This window comes from Amborella trichopoda, chromosome 2 (genome assembly GCF_054954075.1).
Source record: "Amborella trichopoda isolate Santa Cruz 75 chromosome 2, AtrichopodaSantaCruz75HAP2 v2.0, whole genome shotgun sequence".
NCBI classification, from domain to species: Eukaryota; Viridiplantae; Streptophyta; class Magnoliopsida; order Amborellales; family Amborellaceae; genus Amborella; species Amborella trichopoda.
Window position 1 is genome coordinate 20,363,000 of NC_142337.1, and position 21,910 is coordinate 20,384,909.

The 21,910-nt window shown below is 37.7% G+C and overlaps 1 protein-coding gene across 16 annotated transcripts in view; it reads right to left on the reverse strand.

Moving 5' to 3' along the window:
* The window catches only part of LOC18445643 (Zinc finger C-x8-C-x5-C-x3-H type family protein), a 37,203-nt gene that overhangs the window by 2,512 nt on the left and 12,781 nt on the right, over positions 1-21,910 (reverse strand). For 10 of the 16 annotated variants that reach the window (XM_020674455.2, XM_088858268.1, XM_020674452.2 and 7 more), the window contains 6 exons: positions 18,416-18,554; positions 18,222-18,278; positions 16,858-16,955; positions 16,691-16,762; positions 11,313-11,527; positions 9,898-10,121 (listed from right to left, as the gene is read on the reverse strand). In XM_020674455.2, the coding sequence (XP_020530114.2) occupies positions 9,898-10,121; positions 11,313-11,527; positions 16,691-16,762; positions 16,858-16,955; positions 18,222-18,278; positions 18,416-18,554 (805 nt within the window). The remainder of the gene's footprint in view (positions 1-9,897; positions 10,122-11,312; positions 11,528-16,690; positions 16,763-16,857; positions 16,956-18,221; positions 18,279-18,415; positions 18,555-21,910) is intronic. The other 6 variants (XM_088858266.1, XM_088858271.1, XM_088858262.1 and 3 more) reach the window with 2 other exon arrangements.

Consider the following 21,910-nt stretch of genomic DNA (forward strand, 5'->3'; position numbering starts at 1 on the left):
GGGAGACAGGGAGAGAGAGAGAGAGAGAGATGCCTGCGAATGCTTCTGTTTCTTTTTTTTTCTTTTGAGACATGGATAATATTTCTATTAACAGAAACAAACCAAGAATAAAGATAAGATGAATCCCCACAAGAATCAATTACCTATGTTATAGGAGGCTTAAAAAATGGGCAGAGATAAAAGTTCACAGTTAATCAAGGAAACAAGATTATCAAATCCCAAAATTTTAGAAAGGGAACACATAGATATCATCTGCCATATAGAATGGAGAAAATCATGGGCATACTTCATGAGTTATCAAGTGGGTTTGGTTTCACGTATACATTCGAGAGAAAAACTAGGATTAGAATTTATTGTAGAAAACCCATGAAAGATTGCCTTAGGTGACAAACACACGTACAACTCAAGACATTTCGGAGGGTTTTACGGTTTGTTACTTCACTTGTGACATGGAAGACCAAGGAAACAACATAAAACTACTTTGATGGTAAAAGCTGAGTATAGAGCCAAATATATGACAAGGGACATATAGAGACTTGTGTCCTTCTGAGATGGCTGTTGTATTGAATTGACGTCTCCAACATCACTGTGCAGAAATAACATAATAGTGTTCTAAAGACAGCATCTGACCCTTTCATGAACACAAAACACATATGATTTACAATTCAACTTCATTTTGAAACAAACAGTCATGGGCAAAAGCATATCATCCAATCTAGCATAGCATTACAATGTAGAACCCCTAGCCTACATAACGATGAGCAATTGGCATCATAGGCAAATGTACGTGCATGTTCATACATGATTGTGTGCATGTTTGTGTTTCTATGTTTATGCACGTATACAATACATGCATAGTTAGAACCACCCACCCACACACACACGTGTGCATGCATGCATTGCCATACATGCATAATTACAACCACCCACCCAGCCATAGGCCCATGGCCACGGCCATGCCCACACCCACGTCTGCATGCACCCACACATGCACACACACAGCACACAAGCACATTCTCAAGTTGTGAAAAATAAATCTTAAACAGGGTTTCAAAAAACTCTAGGTGGCTAGCCTGGCGCCCAGCTCCTAAGCGAGCACCTGGGCTAGGACCCGGAACGTTAGGCGCCCTGTAATACAAATTCTTTAGATATATACATATATGTGTTGTCCAAATGCACATACGCCAATTTTGTAATTTATTGCATTTGTATGTATTGTAACATACTTTTTTATATACAAACATATCACATGTTAAGAATAAACTTGTTCAAACTTCAAAATTCAAATCACAGAAAATTCAGAAAAAATTAAAAGTCTAATAATCTATGTATTCGCAATGGGTGCGGTTTGTATAGAGCCCAGGCTCTAAACAATCAAAATAGAGCCTACCTTCAAATAGTGCCAAGAAATGTGGTTTCAATATTGGAAATCTTTGCGATAGCTTTAAAATATATTTTTATATTTACTAATAAAGTTTAAAGCTTCAAAAATAGTGTAGATCGACATATCTCTGAAAACTTGAAAATCTTGAAAATTGACGGTCCAAAAATGCGTTACAAAATACACTATTTCCAAAACTTGCGATCCATTTTTTTCTCATGTCCATGCATCTTGATGTAGAGATGATTAATTTGAAGATATTTGGACATCAAAACAACCTCTTCTAGTGAAATTTTTGAAGTAGGCTCAAATTTGATTGTTTAGAGCCTCGGCTCTATATAAACTTTTCCCATTAGCAATAGTCTCCAACTCTCCATATTGTATAATCACATGGAGTCCAACTCTCCAAGTCTTCAACAGCCTTACAAAAGTATAAAACCAAACAAACAATAGTCCAAAAAAGTCCAACATCCAAATGTCTAAAGTCCAAACCAAGATGGTGCAATAAAGTTGAAATAAAAAGCTACAAAAGAAGAGAGCGGACATTTGTGTTTCTCCAATCATCATTAGTAAGAATCAGAATCAACATATCATCGCTTGCATCTCCATCTGAATCAAGGCCATCATCATCAAAATCATCACCCTCTTCAACATACTGCTCTTCTTCCTCAGTTTCTTCTAAATTTCCCTCCTCTTCCTCTATCTCCCTTTCTCTCTGTGAGTGTGATGTACCTGCAGTAGTCCTTGCTCGATCAGGAGGTGGACCTGAAGCTTCCTCAACCATTTCCAAGGTCAAACCCTCCCCGGGGACGACCTCCTCAATACCTGGGTCTTTCAACTAATCAATCAGAAACATTCTCCATGTCTTTCAAAGCGATGGGATCCCTATTGTCCTAGTCAAACTTCTCCTTGGGTCTTTGATTCTCTCTAACAAAAACCAAGTCATTGGGCATCCTTTGCTCAAGCCTATTTCTTCTCTTTGTATGCACCTATGCAAAAAAATGTATTGAGTGTACTACTACTAATTGACCCATCTATGAGTAACGTATTATATCTTAATAATCTGTTAATTTTATTATCTTCTACGAATCTATATTAGGAAAATGTACTTGTAAACAAGAAAAGAATATAAAATACCATCGCAAATGAACTCCAATTACGCTCACAACCACAAGAGCTAGTTGTCCAACTCAAGACCCGAATAGCCATCTTCTGGAGGTGTGGAGCACTACTCCCATGTTGTCTCCACCATGGGGCTGCAATTTGCATGCAACCTTTATAATTAATTTAAATATTCAACATTTTCATAAAGAATTTTAGCAAAATAAAATACACCATTAGTTATTAGGAACTTGAAATAAAATTTTCAAACAAAATATATTATTATTACCTAGTTTTGCTTTGCTCCTCTTCTTACTGCCATTTCTTTCCCAAATGAATTCAAAGCACACTCGTACAAAATGAGCTCTTCAGTTCATATTTTATCTTGGATATTTGGATAAAAAAAAAATCTCTTAAAGTACCCACTAAAACCATCCATAATTTTATCTTTTGTCTCAATATCACCATCATCATAAAAAAACTTGGGGTTCAATACCCCACTCCATGCAATGGTCTATGAAGCTGCCTATCCATTTGTCATCTATAATCGACCAAATTGGGCTGTACTTGGTCTCATCATCGCCCAAATTCTTTGCAATATCCTTCTTAGTTCCTTCAAGTGCATCATATATAAAGCTCAAAGAGGGATTATCGGCATCAACCAAGCACAAGATCCTCACCATGGGTAGAAATACTTCACACCAAATATATTTAAAAAGAACAATATCCCGTGCATTCTTTCCCTTGGCATCTCTAGACCACCTGCACCTCCTCCAATCTTTTGAAGCAAACATAGTCCCCAATGGGATCCTCCTTTTATCCATACTCTTAAGACTAATTAGGCAGTGGAAAATCTAGTGACCCGGGCCTCACTATGTCCCTCTTCTTGGTAAAATTGCCTATCATGAGGGTAATGGTGTCTTAAAAAAAACACCTTTAATATCACCAATGTCCTCAAGCATACGATCTATGCAATGTGCACCACAAGGAGTCTAAAATACGTGAGGCCTCTTCTGGCAAAGCAAATAACTCGCAACTAAATTAGAAGAAACATTAACTATGACCATTTGAATTACATGCTCCTCCCCAATCTCATCAATGCCCTTATCAATAAAAATATATATATAATGGGCATCAAGAACCTCATCAGAAACAGCAATGGATCGCAAAAAAAGGGACAATTTACGAACAAATTCATGGCACTCCTCCTCCTATCACTCCATAAATCAATCATTATGAAAACCCCAAATTGAGCCCACCCATCCTTATAGGTCATGAGATATTCCTTAGTTACTTTAACTTCTTTCTTCAATAGTGTCTCGTCAAGCTCATATGGAGTTGGGCCTTTCAACCATGGCCCAAATTGCCCAATTGCTTCAAACATTGTATAGAAGCTATTTAAGCAAGCGGTATCAAAAGAGATGCATGTATGGTAAAACTACCAAGCAATATACTACTACCCAATCTCTATCATCCTTTCTAAATCTATTTTCAAGTGTCACTTGCTTTTTCCCGTTACCCTTCCCTTTCTCAATTACCATCTCGGGGTTCAGTGTAAAACAATTATCAATAGGCCCTTTCATATGTGGCCTCTTAGACCCTAAACCCCTCTTACTGTTAGAGCTCTAAGTAACTGCCGCCTCGCCTACCTCATCTTCCCCTCCTTAATCCTCATTAGTGTCAACATCATCATCAAAAACATGGACCGCTGCCCTCAATTCTACTATATCCTTATCTTTTGTTATTTTCTTATTTTTTTCAGCTTCAATATACTCATAAATATCGTTTCTTACAAGCTTTGGAACCTTCTAACATGGGCAACATCACCTTTAATATCGGCAAGATGTTTCTTTATTTTATTTATGCCACCATTGGAAATATGTCTACAAAAATTGCACATATTTTTGTTTGACATTCTTATCCGGGTTAACACAATACTTCCATCCCGGATCACCCATGGAAGACATCTCAAATCCAAAAAATCAAACTCAAATAAAGATTATAAACTAACCTTTTTGCCCGATCTCCGCTCTTTAATGTTTGTGATCTCAATCAAGCTACTAATCACCTCAGAAATCTTCTAATACCTCTAAAAGCACCCGAAAAATAATTCCCATGAGAAAAGAAAAGCTTTGAATGCTTCTTCAAACCAAAAAAAAATATTTTCAATTCTGATACATAGGTATAGCTAGGGGATTTAAGGTCTATGGAAGTGTACTTTGTGAGGTTGAAAATAACCCCCATAATCTCTCTAAGAATTTTTGGAGGGTCAAAATTACCCCCTTGACCTTTTGGGCTTCTCTAAAAATAAAAAAAAGGACCTACGACCGCTCAGAATTGGGTGTTGGGCACCCATCTAGCCCATCTATGCGGGCGCCTAGGTATAGACGCCCAGAACGTGGTGCCCAAGCCTAGGCATGCGATCTGAGCCTCACATGCAGATGGAGAGCAAAATTATTCTTATTTTTAATTTTTATTCAATTTATAAGGATGTATCATGTAGTTTTAGTTTTAGGATTTATTTCTAGGGTCTTTTACTTTTTAGGACTTCTTGGGTTTTTTTTATTTATTTATTCATGAGTACTCTTCACAAGTACTATTCACAAGAATTGTTCACAGGTACTGTTCACATGGATAAAACTGTCATTACAAATTTTTGTGTTAAAGTTATGACTTTTTGGGTGATTTTAATTATTGTACGAACATATAATGTCTTTGAACATTGAATTATAATAATATAAGGTGTGTGTGGAGCCTTGAGAGGGTTATTATACATCTTTTTCTTTCTGAAACTGTTTGACTTGTATAAATGCAACAGGGTAATTACATAGCCACCGAAGTGGTAAAAAATGGCATCCCACAAAAAGGGTGCTCAGAATACACGGAGGAGGGAGGAGAAGCAAACCAGAATGAAAACAACAAAAGCGAGAAGCTGAAAATCTAAAAAGACCTATAAGAAATGAAACACCTATAATAATGATGCAAAAAAATGTCCACATAAGGTGGAAAATATACAGTTGCCACAAAAGAAAGTAGACTGGTCCTTGGGTCCACAAGGCAAGAGGCAAGAGAGGAAAGCCCAGTTGTCGAGTCTTCTACCGCCAAAAGAATGCATGAGCTAGCCCTTTGAGGTATATTGGTAGGGACCAGAAGAGACCCAAAATCACGAAAGCACAGATTGTCCTTTCACCGCAAGTGTAGCCCAGGCTAGCCGGAACCCCCGCTGTTACCAGGGCTAGGAGCTGTCCCAGCAACTGAGGCAGAAGAGCTGTCCCAGCAACCTTCTAAGTGGTGGATAGAAGGTGGGGGGGAGGGGGGGGGGGGGGGGTGGAGTTCGAGGGGGAGAGAGAAGAGGAGCAAGAAGAAAAGAGTGAAAGTGATGTGGAAGAAGAGGGATAACATCTCAGAGGCAAATGAAAAGAGAAAGGAAGGTTGGAAAGGGAGTCAAACAGAGGTCAAAGACAGAAAAGAGTGGGATAGAGAGAGGGGAAGTTGAAAGAGCTCGAAGGGGAGAGATATGGAAAGAGAGACAGAGAAAGGAGGTTGAAGAGCAGGGATTGAGTAGAAGAGAGGAAAACCAGAGGGGTTAGAAGAGAAAAACAGAGGAGCGAGGATGTGAAGTTTGAGAAGTTTGAGAGAGAGAGAGACTGTAACCAAAAATTGAAACAGCAGTGGAGTTCTAATCTCTTTGTTTCTTCTTTGTTTTTTCTTTTTTTCTTCTTTTTACCCTTTTTTTTTTTTGAGAAGAAAGAGAGAGGTTGAAGGAAGATAGGGTTGATGAGAGCCTATAGAAAAAGAGTTGAGGGGAGAGAGAATAGGTTAGCGTACCTGGTTAATAAAAAGGATGGCAGGGAAGGAAATATGTGCACCTTCCTTGGCAAGGCTATCTGCAATTGAGTTTGGGGTCCTTGGGATGTGCTTGAAGGTGACTTGAGGGAGGTTACTGCATAGAGAATGGATGTGGTCAAAGTAAGAGGTAAGTCTCCATGGGAGTGGTGCAACCTTGGAAGCCAATTAGATCACGTTTAAAGAATCACACTCTACTTGAACAGCTGAAAAGTGTTCAGCATTTAGTGCACAATTTTTTAGTCCTTCCAATAATGCCTAGTTTCAACAATAGTGGAATCAATGACTCCCAGGGGGCCCGAGAAGTGGCAAAAGATGCCCTCTAAATTTGCAAGGGTGCCCCCATAGCCTGAAGGGCCAGCCTTCCCATAGGATGAACCGTCCATATTTAGCTGGAAGGTACCCTGTGGGGGCTTACTCCAAGAGGTTGAAAAACTAGGATTAGAAGATTGCAGATTGAGAAACCTCAACCAGCTGCCACAAAGAGACGACGCTGGAAAACAGGAGAATAGGGGGGTAGGAAAGACCAAGAAGGAAATAAGAGAGATCAAAGAATCTGAGATAGAAGGGAGAGATTTAGCAATACCTCTAAAAGTTCTCGCATTTCTCTCTAATCAATACACATGATTTTTAGAAATTGAAAGATAGACAAGCTTAGCCTTTTGAAACCCTAGGTTTCTTTGAAATGTGCTTGTGTTGGGCTTGTTTCTTGCTGATTTTACTGTTTCCTTAAATTTTCATCGCATCGACATTGCATCAAATTGGTATCTGAGCCCGTGATCTATACGAATAGTACTATAGTATAGTACTATAGCATATTACTGTAGCATCGTTTTTGTGCCCTAGATCAACAACAAAGCCTAGATCTTGCTGATTTCAGTAGGTTTTTGTTGATCATCTGCCTAAGGTTTGTGATTTCAGTGATCCCATAGCGTCAAGAAGGGCCCATGCAAGGGGAGGTTTTGTAGATCCACTCCGTGATCCCATAAATGACAAAATTGAGAAACTCAAAAGGTAAGTTCAGCAGCCGACACAGCAATTCGCGAGCCTCATTATTGGACAGCGGGTGATCTTTTGGCCCAAGAGGATCTCGATTACAAGCTTTTTCACTTTCGCGCTCTGCATAGGGAGTCGAGTGATGAGGATAGTGACAAAAGACCTAAATGTAGGGAACATCACTCCAGGTTTTCGATGTGAATTATGAGATTCTTGATTTAGACAGATTGCATCGAAAATCAACAAATTGTAGATTGGGATTCACCACCAATCTTTGACACGTACTCCGATGAACAATAAGTTCATTTACGGGATCCGATCTATGATAAGGATCAAGATGATGATGAAGAGGTTTTGGAAGAGGGTGAAGAATATGAAGAGAAGGCAGCAGCAAGAATGACCAATCATGGCCTTTGAAGATTTCATTGATATCAATGACATAGATTCAATAAGTTTCAGGTATGGTACTCAGAGTAGCACAGATAAAACACGGTCAACTCATAAGCCGGAAATTGTGGCCCTAATTTCAGAAACTAATGAAATAGATGTCGAGAAAACCTCTAAAGACCAGAAATTTGGGTTTGAAATTTACCGCACGATTTTCAATGGGCATTCATGGATAGTCATATTTGATGAATTTGCATCGATTCCTCAATATACATCTCAGGATTCGTTTCTTGAGGAATTCTTTTTACCACGAATAACATTTGAGCCGACAAAGAAAAGAAGGTTGAAAACGGTAGCTTTGATGCTGAATTCATCTTAACACACTTCAAAACTCAAGGACATGTTTTCTCAAACCAAGGGAGAATGATGGAGGACAAAATTATTCAAAGTTTTAGTTTTTATTCAATTCCAAAGGTATCTTATAGTTTTAGGGTTTATTCCTAGGGTCTTTGAGTTTTTTAGGAATTCTAAGGTTTTTATATTTTTTATTTATTTATGAGTATTATTCAAAAGTATTATTCACAAGTATTATTCACGGGGTATTGTCACAAGGGTAAAACTGTCATTACAAATTTTGCATTTAAGTTAGGACTTTTTGGATAATTTTAATTATTGTATGGACATGTAATGCCTTTAAACATTGAATTATAACATATCATATGTGTGTGGGGCCTTGAGAGGGTCATTCTACATGATTTTTAGAAATTGAACGCTTAGGCTTTTGGAACCCTGGCTTGGGGTATGGAAAAGAAAACCTAAGTTTCTTTGAAATTATGCTTATTTTTGGCTTTGTTCCTTGCTGATTTTACTGCTTCCTCAAATTTCTCTACATCACACAGACCCACCCACCCACCCACATTCTCAAGCTGTGACAAATATATCTTAAACACTAGTTTGCGCAGAAGTTTCAAGCATATGGATGTAGATGGTGTTTTTGCAAGTGCATATTTCTTGTGCAAGGATACTCCTCCAAAAGATTGTTGTCGTCATTTTGGCTAATGCATACATATAGACCAGCACGAAGACATGCGCACAAACATGCTTATGAGATTTTGAACAGCCAAGAAAAATTACAACTCCTATTGCCACAAAAAGAGTGAAACCCAAATGAGCAAATATAGCTCATTCAAGAGGTGAATCTCAACCAGCTAAGCTGAGAGAGTAGAACCAATTTACATATGTCACATGTCGCAGAAAAGATAAAACCATCACATGCAGGCAGATATACAAATCATAGATAGCTTTGAAAGTTTTAAAAAGTCTTTGAATACCGAGGGAAAATCGCCAACTTTGGGCTGGCATAAAACCTAACTGCGAAGGATGGGGAGTACCTCCCCACAACAAAGAATTCATGCAGCCAAATTATCTAAATTTTGTGCATCCTTCCTGAAGAAACACATGACCCACATGATGTAGAGTAAAATCAATAATAACAAATTCCAATCAAAGTGAAAACATAGATTGAAGTGAAAAATATAAAGAGAGTATATGGAAGAGAGAGTTAGAATTCACCTACCATTGAAGTAGTAGAGCAGTAGGTCTTGGATCTCATAAAACAAAAACCAATGACTAGGGATATATGACTAAATGCTACATGAGAAAATGATTCGAACAGCATATAGTATCAGAAAACTTAATGCTGAAGTACTTCACACAAGTTTCACAACGTTCAAGACAAAACACAAGAAAAGCAATACAAAATAGCATAACTAAAACAACCAAAGATACATGACATAGTAAAGAGAAACAGAGAACAGAATCCCAAAATTCCCAGAATCCCAAAATTCCCAGAATCCCAAAATTCCCTCATGAGAATCCTCCGTCGACATTTTCAATGGTTTCAATAAAGTTGTAAGACAAAAGTCAAAATCAAAATTAAGATTAATGTCAAAATTTTAGCCAAAACACATTATAAATTGACATATGGAAACAATGCGAGGCCACAAAATTTTCTCCATCTCAGCAAATCAACAACAAAGCCTATCTGACTAAAAATTTGAGACCCAGCTTTCATTTTTATTTTCTTTTCATTGTCTTTATCGAAAGCATAAGTTCTGAAGTATAACACAATTAAAAACATCTTGATACGTCAGGTAAGGAAAGCACAGTTCAACAACAAGAACTACCTTGTCTGCAGGGATACTATTGACAGGAGAAGCATTCCAGGTGTTCTTTTTTCTGTTGGATTTATTTTCTTTAGCTAATCTTCTATCGGCATCGTGGTTTGCATGAGTAGAATTTGCAGCTTCAGCTTCCCGGTTCTTTTCTTGTTTAGGGGCAGATCTGTCCAATTTAATTAATTTCTCTGCTCTGGCTGTTCCTGCTGAACGTACTCGCTTCCGCAAATTTCCTAAATGCATACAAAAAATTCTTTCAAATAGTAACTTAATAATGTCCTTTAGTTACAACAATCTCAAACAGCAATTCAATTCATCCCCCCAACCCCCACCCTACAAACAAAAAAAAAAAAAACAGAGACTGAATCAGCAACTGCCACATAACATTGAGGGAGGGGTAGAGTAGACAAATGAAATAAGGCATTACCAAGGTTCATATATAACAAGCCAAACCGCTGTTAACTTGTTGCTTGCATATGATGCAGACATACGAAATCGAGTGGGTGATGCCCAGCTCGTTGTCTAGGTTGGTCGTTTCAATGGAGTTTGACCCTGTTCCTTAGATTTGTTTGGTAGCTATTTGCATTGATCACCATATGGAGCATTTGCCACAAATAATAACCAGATTTTAAGAGGGGGAAAATTCACACTAGAGATGTTAAGGATACTTAAAGGTTGATGACCTCATGGGCACTGATTTGCTCAGAATTCAAAAGCTTTAATACTGTTGACTTTCCATCGCGTAGATATATGCTCTTCTTGACAGCTTAGGGCATATTCTGGAGTTTCAAGCTTACATTTGGGCATTGGTCTTGGTGAGTATGTGATGCCTCCATGTCTGAAGCAAAAGCCGCAAAATCATAATATAGGCCATAGGATTGGCATGATACACCTACAGTTTCCTCTTTTCGAGGAAGGGGATTGTCCCAATGCAATCACATGAGCACGGAAAGGTTTATTCATCTAATCTGATCAAACTGTTTCAACTAATTGGTGGTTTGGAGGTGCCTTTTGGATAATCTGAGATAGGCCACTGAGGATACCTATAATTTGGCTAAAGAAAGTGTAGGGCTGCCTACTTTGGCTACTTATTTTACTTTTTCCCCCTCCTATATGCCATACTGTTCTTTTGAGGCTTTGTTTCTCCTCCTAATTTCTTTTGCAACCATTACTTCTCTTTCATTTCTACACACAAACTAGGGAACCTTTTGACATAAAAATATAATAATAAGGTAAAATGCACAATGGAAATGAAGATCTATAGATGGCTAAACTGCTTAACTATCTGGTGTTGCAATGCATTGTATCAAGCATGGCATATCAACCTCTAGGTTCTTAAGACTATCGCGTCTTGATATCTGATTTCAAAGACATTCTTGATAATAAACAACAGTGCCTAAATAAATCTTGCAATATATACTAACCAGATTTTGCATCTTCACTGGTACCTTGACTGACATGCATTCTGTTCTTGATTGGCGATAAATGGTTCAAGGCCTGACTCCTTGTGATCGTCAAATTATCGTTATTTGCTTCTACATCACTAATGATATTAACACTAGAATCCTCTTCAGTGGCAGTAGGTCTCAAAGGATCCATAGAAAATTGGTCGCTTAACCTCTGGAGGCGGGCTTGTGTCCTGTAATTTGGGCCATCTTGTAAATAAAAAATGACAGAGTTTGGCTAATCATTTTTTGACAAAAACTCTACTCAAGTTGCTATATGTTGCACATGAAAAATAAATAACAAGAACCCTTATCAACGGTCAAGAATTACGAGTGCTAACAACAAAACTAAACCATAGTTGCAGGGATCTCCAAACCTAGGGAGGCAATCCCGCTCCAGAATCTCAACCCCACGCTCCGGGAAATGGAACTTCAAGGGACTTTGATTTTTAAATTTCGGGATCTCAATCCCCATCTCAAGATTGAACTGATGATCTTCTATATTTATAGTTTGATAAAACAGCAACAGTACTTTCAGTATAGTTGCACAGCTCATTGACTCCAAATGAAGAGATTCCTATTGTGAAGGGTATGCCTTTCAAGTTTGGGAGCAAGATCCCTAAAATGTTGGGGTCGAGATCTTGGGGGCACAAGATGATCTTGCTATCTTCGAAGTGTTAAACGCCCCTGACTCAACAAATCTTGATATGCAATCAAATCCCAGCGAGTACACTTCTAGGATACAGCTAGGATCAATATTTCAGATTTGAGTTACCGGGTTGCACTCTAAATAACTCGTCTAAAATATAGGTTTTCATACTAATATGCATTTAAATCAGTAAATTTATATAACCCGAGTTATTCTAAAATATAGCTTTTCATACTAATATGCATTTATATCAGTAAATTTATATAACCCCTTCTTCGAAAATAAAACAAAGTAACAAGCAAAACCTTTTTCTGTTACCACCCTCTCCTGAACTTGAAAACCTTTTACCTTTTATGTGCAAACTCTTAAAAAATCATGCCGACGGGTGGATATTGTGTGAATCATCAACATAATAGATCATTTTATGGCAGAATTCCTTTAAGTAATTAAACATAAGGCAGAGAGAGAATAGACTTCAGTAGAGATTGAATAGATTTAGGCTGCGCTTAATAAATAAGGAGAGACACAAAAAACAAAAAATTCTTTATAGCATGTCGATGATGGTAACACATCATCACTAAAGGTAAAACATCCTCACATAATGGCAAAAAATCATTATAATTGTTTCAAATTATCATCAAAATAAATGCGGTGAGTTTAAAGTGTGAAATGTCACTTACAACACAAGGTGGCAAAACAAAAAATTGTCAAGCGAAAAGAAAAACCAGCCGACAAAAATAAACTGGAAGAAGGTAATCTAGTATGGTCCTCAAGTACCACATTGAATATAATGATTCTTCCCAATAAGATCCCATGACCATTTAAAGGCCCCAATGGGCCTCACATGTTCCTTGTAGCCCCTCCACAATTCCAAAAATTTCTAAAATACCTTGTAAAGGTTATTTCACTAGTGTGACGGATGCTCCCTTGGAAACCCTGGCCACACAGGTGCAGGTGAAGTTTTTAGAGACCACCAACACAACATCCTCTTCACCTACTCCGAATACCTTGGCATCCAAGATTCACAGTATGCCGAATCTTTGGCCCTCCTCAGAGGCCAGTAAAACTTTGATCAAACTTGGGGACTAAACCTATTAGTGGAGGGTGATGCCCGAAACATCATTTTTTGGGCACCTTGGAAAGCTATTCCCTCCTGGTATCTTGCACCTCTTTATGATGAGATTGCACGCCCTTGCAGGGATATGCCCGTTTCATGGATGCATTCCTTGAGGACCTCAAACAGGCTCGCGGATCTGCTGGCCAAGGATGGAGCCAAGGCCCATGATGAAGACTAGGACACCATGTTTTGCATTGTGTTGGCCACAACGGAAAAGACTTGGAGTACTCCTCTCCTGGAATGGGCAACTTTCTTACTCTCTTTTCTGTAAACTCTTTTCTGTAAACTCACTGCATACTTTGTAAGGGGGCAAACTTATAACCCCATTTTGTATAGGGTCTGTTGACCTATTCCTTTTTTACCAAGAGTCCTATCTAGTAAGGGACTCTTGGGCTAACCCAACATATGGTACTCTCATTCTTATAGCAATACAAACGTCAACATTTCTCAAAAAAAAAAAAAAGGTTATTTCACTAGTGAAAATTATTCTAAAAATTCAGAAAAATTCTAAAATCGCGTAAACATTTCCTCATTGAAACCAAAATTTCTAGAAATGGATTCGTATCAATGGGTCAGGAAAAGTGATTGTTAAGGCACTTCACACAACTAAGTAACTGTGAACTTCTACTATTTTCTCAAACCATCCCAATAAGACCAATGACCTAGAGTCTCACACAGGAGCTCATGATTGGCTCATCAAAGCTGGCCAATAAATAGCATAACCACAGTCCCGAAATATAGATTACAAGTTTGTTCCCTTAAGAGCAAATTATGCGCACATATTACTATAGTGCAAGGGGGACTCTTTATATACATGTACACATATCCCTTATAGGATTGCTACCCAGTATACAATTGTCATTTGTACCATTATTTCAAAAGGCGAGCCGCCCAGGGCCTAAACGGTCTAGAGGGACTGGGCGCCTCACCAAGGCTTAGGCAGTCTGTCCCTGGGCGGCCTCCTCGATGGTAGGGCAACGGGCGCCCAGAGCCCAGCCCTAGGCGGCTTCGCAAGGCTTGCGCCCCGCCTAGGGGCGAAAATGTCCCTTGTTGAGGGAAATTTTTGGATAAAAAGAAGTTTTAAAGGTAGGTTTTAGGTTTTCATTTGAAACATAAACCCCATTAGAGCCCATTTTAAAAAGAGGAAAACCTCAAAAAATTAGATTTTGGAATTTTTATAGGATCAAAAGGTTTCTCAAATTTACAAGAAATGGATCGAAACATCACCCATTGAGATTAGATTACTTTTGGAGTTTTTTTAGACCTATTAGAGGGTATTTTTGAAAATTTTAGCACTAGAAAACATCTAAGAGGTGAAAGCTTGGAGATCGAGCAATCAAAGTAAGCACAAAACTTTATTTTTTTGATTGCTTGTGAGCCTTGTATTATTTTGAGATGTCTTCATCAAGATCTAGTCGAAGTGGTGATCCAGGTTGGAAATACGACTATAACACAAATCCTTTGGATAAAATTGCATAAAATGCAATTATTGTGAAAAGGATACAAAAAGGGGGCATAAACCGGTTTAAAAAACATCTTGCCGATATTAGGAGGAATGTTTCCCCTTGTAAAAATGTTCCAGAAACAATCAAAGAGGAGATTAAATAATACATGAGTTTAGTGAAACACAAACAAGAACAAAATCCTTGTAATTTGGATAGGTCTATTTTTGGTTTTGCTAGAAGAGGTGATCCGGGTTGGAAATATGGTTATAACCTGAAACCAAACGATAAAAATTGTATAAGGTGTATTTTTTGTGAAAAAAATACGAATGGGGGTATTAATCGATTCAAGAAACACCTTGCTGGTATTATAGGGAATTGCTTCTTGTAAAAAGTTACTGAAGCTATTAAGGATGATATTAGACAATATTTGTATTTGAATTTAGTTGAACCAGAAAAGGGAGAAAAATGAGCCTTGTTCTATCGAAATAACTTATCTAGGTTCTTCTAGAAGTGGTGAACCAAGTTGGAAGTATGGTCATTACCCGAATCCAAATGACAAAAATCGTATTACGTATAATTATTGTGGAAAGGATACTAATGGGGGTATTTACCGGTTCAAAAAACACATTGCTGATATTAAAGGGGGCGTTGCCCCGTGTCAAAATGTTCCTGAGGCTAACGGGGAGATTATAAAATTTTTTAGTTCAGGGAAGCACAAAAAGAAAGAAAAGGTTGAAGACGCACCAGGTAGAGCAACCAAGACTCCAAGGGTTTCATCTGCACAAAGTAAGAAGGGGATAGAAGAAGAGGAGGAAGAGGCAGATTCAAACGAAACAGATGAAGACGAACGTTATGTTGAAGAGGGGGATGACTCTAATGATGATGGCCCCAAATCTGATGCATATGATAAGGCTTACCCTACTCCTTTTGATGATAATTGAAGAATGAAGATGCTCGACTCTTGGTGTTAACTATTGAGTCATAAGCTATATATTTTCTTTTTTTCTAGTTTCTATAATCTAATCTAATTCTTGTTTGTATGCTTGTATGGTTCTAGCATTGTATGGAAATATAGCTTATGGACTATTTAAATTCTCCTCATTCACTTATGACTTATCCAATTATTTTCTTATTTTTTGGCCGCCCAGCATGCCCCTCCCCCCTCCCCCCCCCCCCCCCCCCCCCTGGGGGGCACCTAGGCATCACGTTTTTTGGAACACTGATGTGTACAAGACGTACAAAGGTTTATTGAGGATTTAGCCCTCGCTCTCACAGGCCTACATCATTGATGTGTACAAGATGTACGGAAGTTTACTGCAGATTTAGCCCTCACTCTCACGGGGCCTACATCCACAGACAGAAGACCACAAAGCTCTCCTAGCCTACAAACCATCTTTGGGTATCTCTCTAACCTCAACAAGTGATGACCCTCCTAAAACCCCCAATAGTAGTGCCCTATGCCTAAGGTTAGGGGTTTGGACATGACCAGGACCATATACCACTTAACCCTAGGTCAGTCAACGAACACCACACTCCCACTGAAGTGTAGAATCCCCAATAATTTTTATTTACATGCTCTCATGGGATTTAAAGGCCACAAACCCCAACTAACGTGAAGGCATAATCAATATTCAAAGTTGTGTTTTAGACAAGTTATTGAGAGTGCAGCCCAGTAACTCAAGAAGTGAAATACCGATCATGGTTGTATCTTGAAAGTGTATTCGCCAGGATTGATTGCATCTCAGAGTTTCACTGAGTCAAGAGTATTTAACAGTTCGAAGATAACAAGAGCACCTTATGCCCTCAGGTCCCTTGTAATATGGTAACATTTATTTTATAACCCTGTCAGTCTAAACCCAGACCTTTAACCCTCTAGGTTTAACTAGAATTAGGAGTACTTGTAAATTCTGAAGCCAAACCTAAACCCTTAAGATTTAACTAGAATTAGGCGTATTTTTTGTATACTTATAGAAAATTGACTCCAATTAACGGTAGACTCTACTGAAATTTTGTTATAAGGGAGCCAGAAAAGCCAATAATCAACAACTATGAACCGAGTAAACACACGGGCTAATGCAAACACACACAAGCATGCATGCACAAACATACACACAGAAAGGGACAAAAATTGGAATCTCAGTCTTGCCTCTTGAGCTCCTCTTGTGCTCGAATATAATGCATGTAAGCTTTTACAAACTTCTTCACTTTCGATGACATCCTGTAGAAAATTAGTCATGCAATTAAAAAAGTAAACTCTCACCTTTCTACAAAGAACTAGAAACACCTAGTATTTCACAATAGCAAAGTAACTACCTCTCGCAATCTTCTTGCTCTTTGTTCAATTGTGATTCAAGTTCGTGCATTCGCGCAGAAAGACTGTCAGCTTCTTCTACCTTCTCTTCAAGGCACATCTTTGAACACAACAGAACTCATGAAGTTACCAATAGAAAAAATAAGAGGTAACTCGAAGTCACTGACAGAAGTACCATAACAAGTAACTCATGAAGTTAGACTCGAGAATGATCTAGAATTCCATGGAAAACCAGATGAACATAGACATATGCAATCAATGACAATCAACAATATCTCATCTTCACAAAGTGTCACGAATATATATAAATCATCATTTTCCTTAAAAACATAGATATCTGGACCTCACTCAAAGGTGCCCTGGTACCAGTATTTAATATTCTAATATACACTAAATGTCAATCGATTCTCTACCCAAACAGATGTTTAGAATAAGCAAATCTTCTGTAATCCTATGCTATTTTATCTCATTTCTTGGAAATTCAATAAAAATGAGATGATGATCCAGCTTATTTAGGCAATTAAACCCAAAATCAGTCAACCTTATACAACTACAAAGAACACATAAATGCTATCTCAAACAGTAGGCACTGCACAATTCAACATATTCTGTGAAAAACCTTAGAGTTATACTCGAGCATGAAACCAAATACTGCACAGCAGTATTATGATAGCCGCAACCAATAACCACATGATTGTTTTCAACATGGAAGGAGAAAATTTCCCACCAAAAAGTTTTTGTCGACTTGATAGAAGAACATTTGAGCAACATGGCCAATGTTAAATACTACCTACACAAAGTTATTAACTCTTCATTTTACTAAGAACTTTTGTGTGGCCGAGGAAGAAGAAAATTTTAGCGCATTGACAATTTCAAGGGAAGATTCAACTAAAAAGTAGTAACTATAAGACATAAAATTGTGGATATCTTATACTACTGTTGACCACAATCAAGAACGTCATTGTCCACTCAAGTAGAATAAGAGCAAATCTCCACCATTCATCATCGAGTAGTGACAGTTAAGAGCACATATAATACTGCCAAAATGATACACAGAATATACAGTGAAGTTCATAATGTTTTAATAATAGAACGCTTTAATAAAATCCAAAGGCACCATGCTGCTTGCTTACCTTTGCGATTTCATAAGATGAGTGTTGAAAAGAAAGACAACATATAGTCCTATCATGCCTTACATAATGGACTTAAAATGACAATCACTAAAAAGAAGATAAACTGACAATTTCAAACAAGTTCATCACTTAATGAGCCTCCACAATCTGATTATCAACCACTTCATCAGCAACGTCACATAACTTTAACTGGAAACCATGAAATACTAATGATTGATTCAAATGAGACACACCTCCAATTGGTTCTTATGGTCGTCAAGCATATCTATGTCAAGCTGTGCTTGCCTTAGCTGCACAAAATAAACACACACAAATAAAAAGTTGACGAAATCCAGCCATGTGATAATATCGTCATAGTTCCAAATACTATTTGGAAAATGGAAGGCCGATTGCTAGCAGGAATCAGGACCACCAAAATAGCTCAAACCTGTTCCTCAAGCATATCTTTTCCATCCAAGTTGTTTCCATCTCTTTCTCGAGAATCATCATCAGCAGAGATTTTGAGGCCTTCAGATGTATCACTAAGATGCCCATCAGCAGGTTGCCTCTTCCTATGTCTTCTATCACTACAACACAATGCGGAGTTTATATAAATCATATCAAGCATACACAGAACATCGAACCCATCCAACTTTATCTAAAAACAATTACACACCAAAACCACCATAGATCATGAAAAATGAAATTACCAATAATTTAAAAAATATGTACACGATCCAGTAAATAAATATATATAATGTGGAAAATACAGTAAGTAAATATATATCATGTGCAAAATATGTTACAATCATATGGTAGCTTGAGACGCAAATCAACCAACTAATCAAACAGAGAGATTTTCAAATCTGAATATCATCATCAACATCGAATCAAAACTAAATTAAATGACTCCCCTCTAAGGGATCGAATTGTCATTTTAAACTTCCAACTTGGGAGCTCAACACCACTCCAATAGAAGCTGTTCAGACTCCTTTGTTCTTGGTGAATCATTCTGATGACATATTCTTTTCCTAAGGCAATCTGAATGTCATCAGGAACAACTATGATATTTGCATCATTCTTAAGTATAATCTAAAGCACCAATAGAAGAAACAATGAAATTTGCCCCGTAATCACAACGAAAGCAAACTCATGATTTTGATAGGAAAAAACCAATGTTTGATTTCACAGCTCAGGCTAGGGCCACAGCCCCATGCCAACCTGAGCAACTCCAGCAAGTCCGAGTTGACTCGCCCAACTCCTGCCTTAGCCGAAAAGGAGACCAACATGGTAAAAAATAAAAAAACATTGTGAAAGAATTGAACAAATTTTGAAAAATTGTTGAAAAATTCATATAAAATAAAAAAAACACTGAACCAGAAAATGTATACAAAATATGTAATAAGAAAAAAAATTTGATGTTATTGGCTTAAAAAAATAGAAAATATGAAAAGCCTGAAAGAAAAAACCAGCATAAATCATAAAAGACAAAAAAGTATATCCAAAATGAATTACAAACTAATTTTAATTGAATTTGAAATTTTTAAATTAGAAAAATGAAACATACCCAAATTTTGAGGCTGATAGATGCATGCCAACTCAATGCAAAAAAATTCAATTCTGACATTCACGGTTTTAGAGGTATCGTAGACCTCAATTACTCGAAGAAACCAGCGATGTTGGTTTTCAAGTTATACAACTTATGATGCCATTTTTGAAATGGGGTCATAAAGCGATTTCAATATCAAAGTAAAAAGTTACCCCTATACGAAGTTGGGGTATCATTTTAGGGTTACTTTTAGGATGGTTTTGTCTTATTTTATTTCGTCTACAACAAAAGTGTCAAATTCGGATTCTATTTTAATTAAAAGTCCTAATTACATAAAGATTAGAAAACTAAGGAGTCTAAATGAAGTCTATAAATAGGGGGTTGTAGTAGGATTTTCTATTCTGGTCTAAGAAGGGTGAGGACCATAAACTTGCCATTAACCCATCCTAAGCCCAGGTAAAAGAGGTAAGTTGTGTTAGGTAGGCAACCAATGTAAAACTTTGCCAAAACTTTTCATGAAAGCTGACTCATGATGATGATGAGTAGGATTTTCTATTCAGAATTGAGTATTATCTTTCAAACCATTGTTCTTAAAAACTCTATTGAATTCTCAGAGCCATTGAAGGTAATTTTGTTAGCTTTCAAAAAATTTTGAGTCAATATATTACTTCTTTGTTTTCTTTTTGTTATTCGAATTCGCATCATTTAACATAAAAGCAGGCACATATCCTAAAGCGCACTAGAAGTGTTGAGAGTTGCATTATGGCTACTAAAGGAGTCGAGGTGGTTGATACATTATATAAGAAGATATAAACAAAATAATGAGGAGATTTGGATCTCCAATAACCGGACACAAGAGATTCATATGAGGAACTGGCACACGAGGTGCACCAAAGTCAATCAAGGAGACTAGAGGACCAATACGTAGGTGCGTTAAAATCAATAGACAAAGGTTTAGCTAACTAAAAAGTAACAAATCTGAGAGTGAATGGGCAATCAACCCGGTCTAGAACCGAGGGAGAAACATCCCATTGCTTTGGAGCTCATTTAGTTCAAGCTTTCAGATAGGGTTGATGTGTCTGAATTATCTCGAGTACTACAACCCCATAAATTTTGGATCGGATTGCTAGTATTGAAACCTTTTTTGAGTGGAAAGAATTATCAAATGAGAGAGGTTAAATTTGTGATTACCCGGTTGAAGAGTCAAGCCCATAATTGTTGTGATCCTCTAACCTAGGGGCAATTCAGCTCCAGAATATCACTCTTGTGTTTCACGAAAGGTTCTTCAAAAGACTTCATCATCTTTGACAAAAGATGAAATTGAGTTAGAAGAGAAGTTTATACCCTCTAATTATGAACCAATATTATATTAGAGACTTCATCATCTTTGACAAAAGGATTCGAGCGTGCATGAGCACAAATATGACTTCTTTCTTTTGATAAGCCGAAACAAGATCCAAAAGAATGACGACCAGGTTCATTGCAAGGTATGTGAGAGGCCTGAAAATTCAGATTCAATACGGGTTAATCAGGCATCGAATTTTCAGACTTGAAAAAGCATGTCAATTGGCCTTAAAAGTTGAAATGAGTTGAAGCATTAAATCGCTCCTACAGTTGAGGACAAGATGCAAAATCAAAAACAACCATAGACAGTTGGCTCAAGCTCTCATTCTTGTGAGGATCCAAGGTAGGAAAAAGTCTCAAGGTAAATAAGCCCCTTCAAATTCAACATCTGGGGTTGAAGTGTTTTAAGTGTGGGGAGCCTTCGCATCAATATTTTGAGTGCCCTACAAGGCAGGCACAGACACACATATATGATTGGGATGAGGTATTTCTAAGGTGAAATTAATGCAAGGTCTAACCAGGCAGTGTTTATCAGCACTAAAGGTGGTAAAGAGCCAATATGTTTGCGCATGGGATGTAAGGCCCAAGGTGAGGTATGCATGATGATAATGGACAGTGGAAGTTGCAGCGTGGATAAGCTAAAATCAAAGTGTGAGGAACATCCTTAGCCATAGAAAATCTCGTGGTTCAAAAGCAGTAACAAAACCCTTGTGAAGTCCCATTGCTTGGTCAATTTATTCAGTGGGAAAACCATGAGTGAAATGTGGTGTGACATGTTGCCTATGAATGCAAGTCATATACTATTAGGTAACCCATGGCAGTATTACCATTCTGCTATACACCAGAGGAAGCACAGTACATATAATTTTTGGAAGGATGAAGTTATGATTATCTCACAACCATAAAGATGGATAATGCGCCTGAACCTAAGACGGGGGCGGGAGAGGTTATAGTCTCTTTAAGTGGGTTTCCTGAGAAAAGCAGGCTGGGGTAATGTATACATTGGTATCTAAAGAGTACTCTTGTTTTACTTCTATTCCTACCCATGTT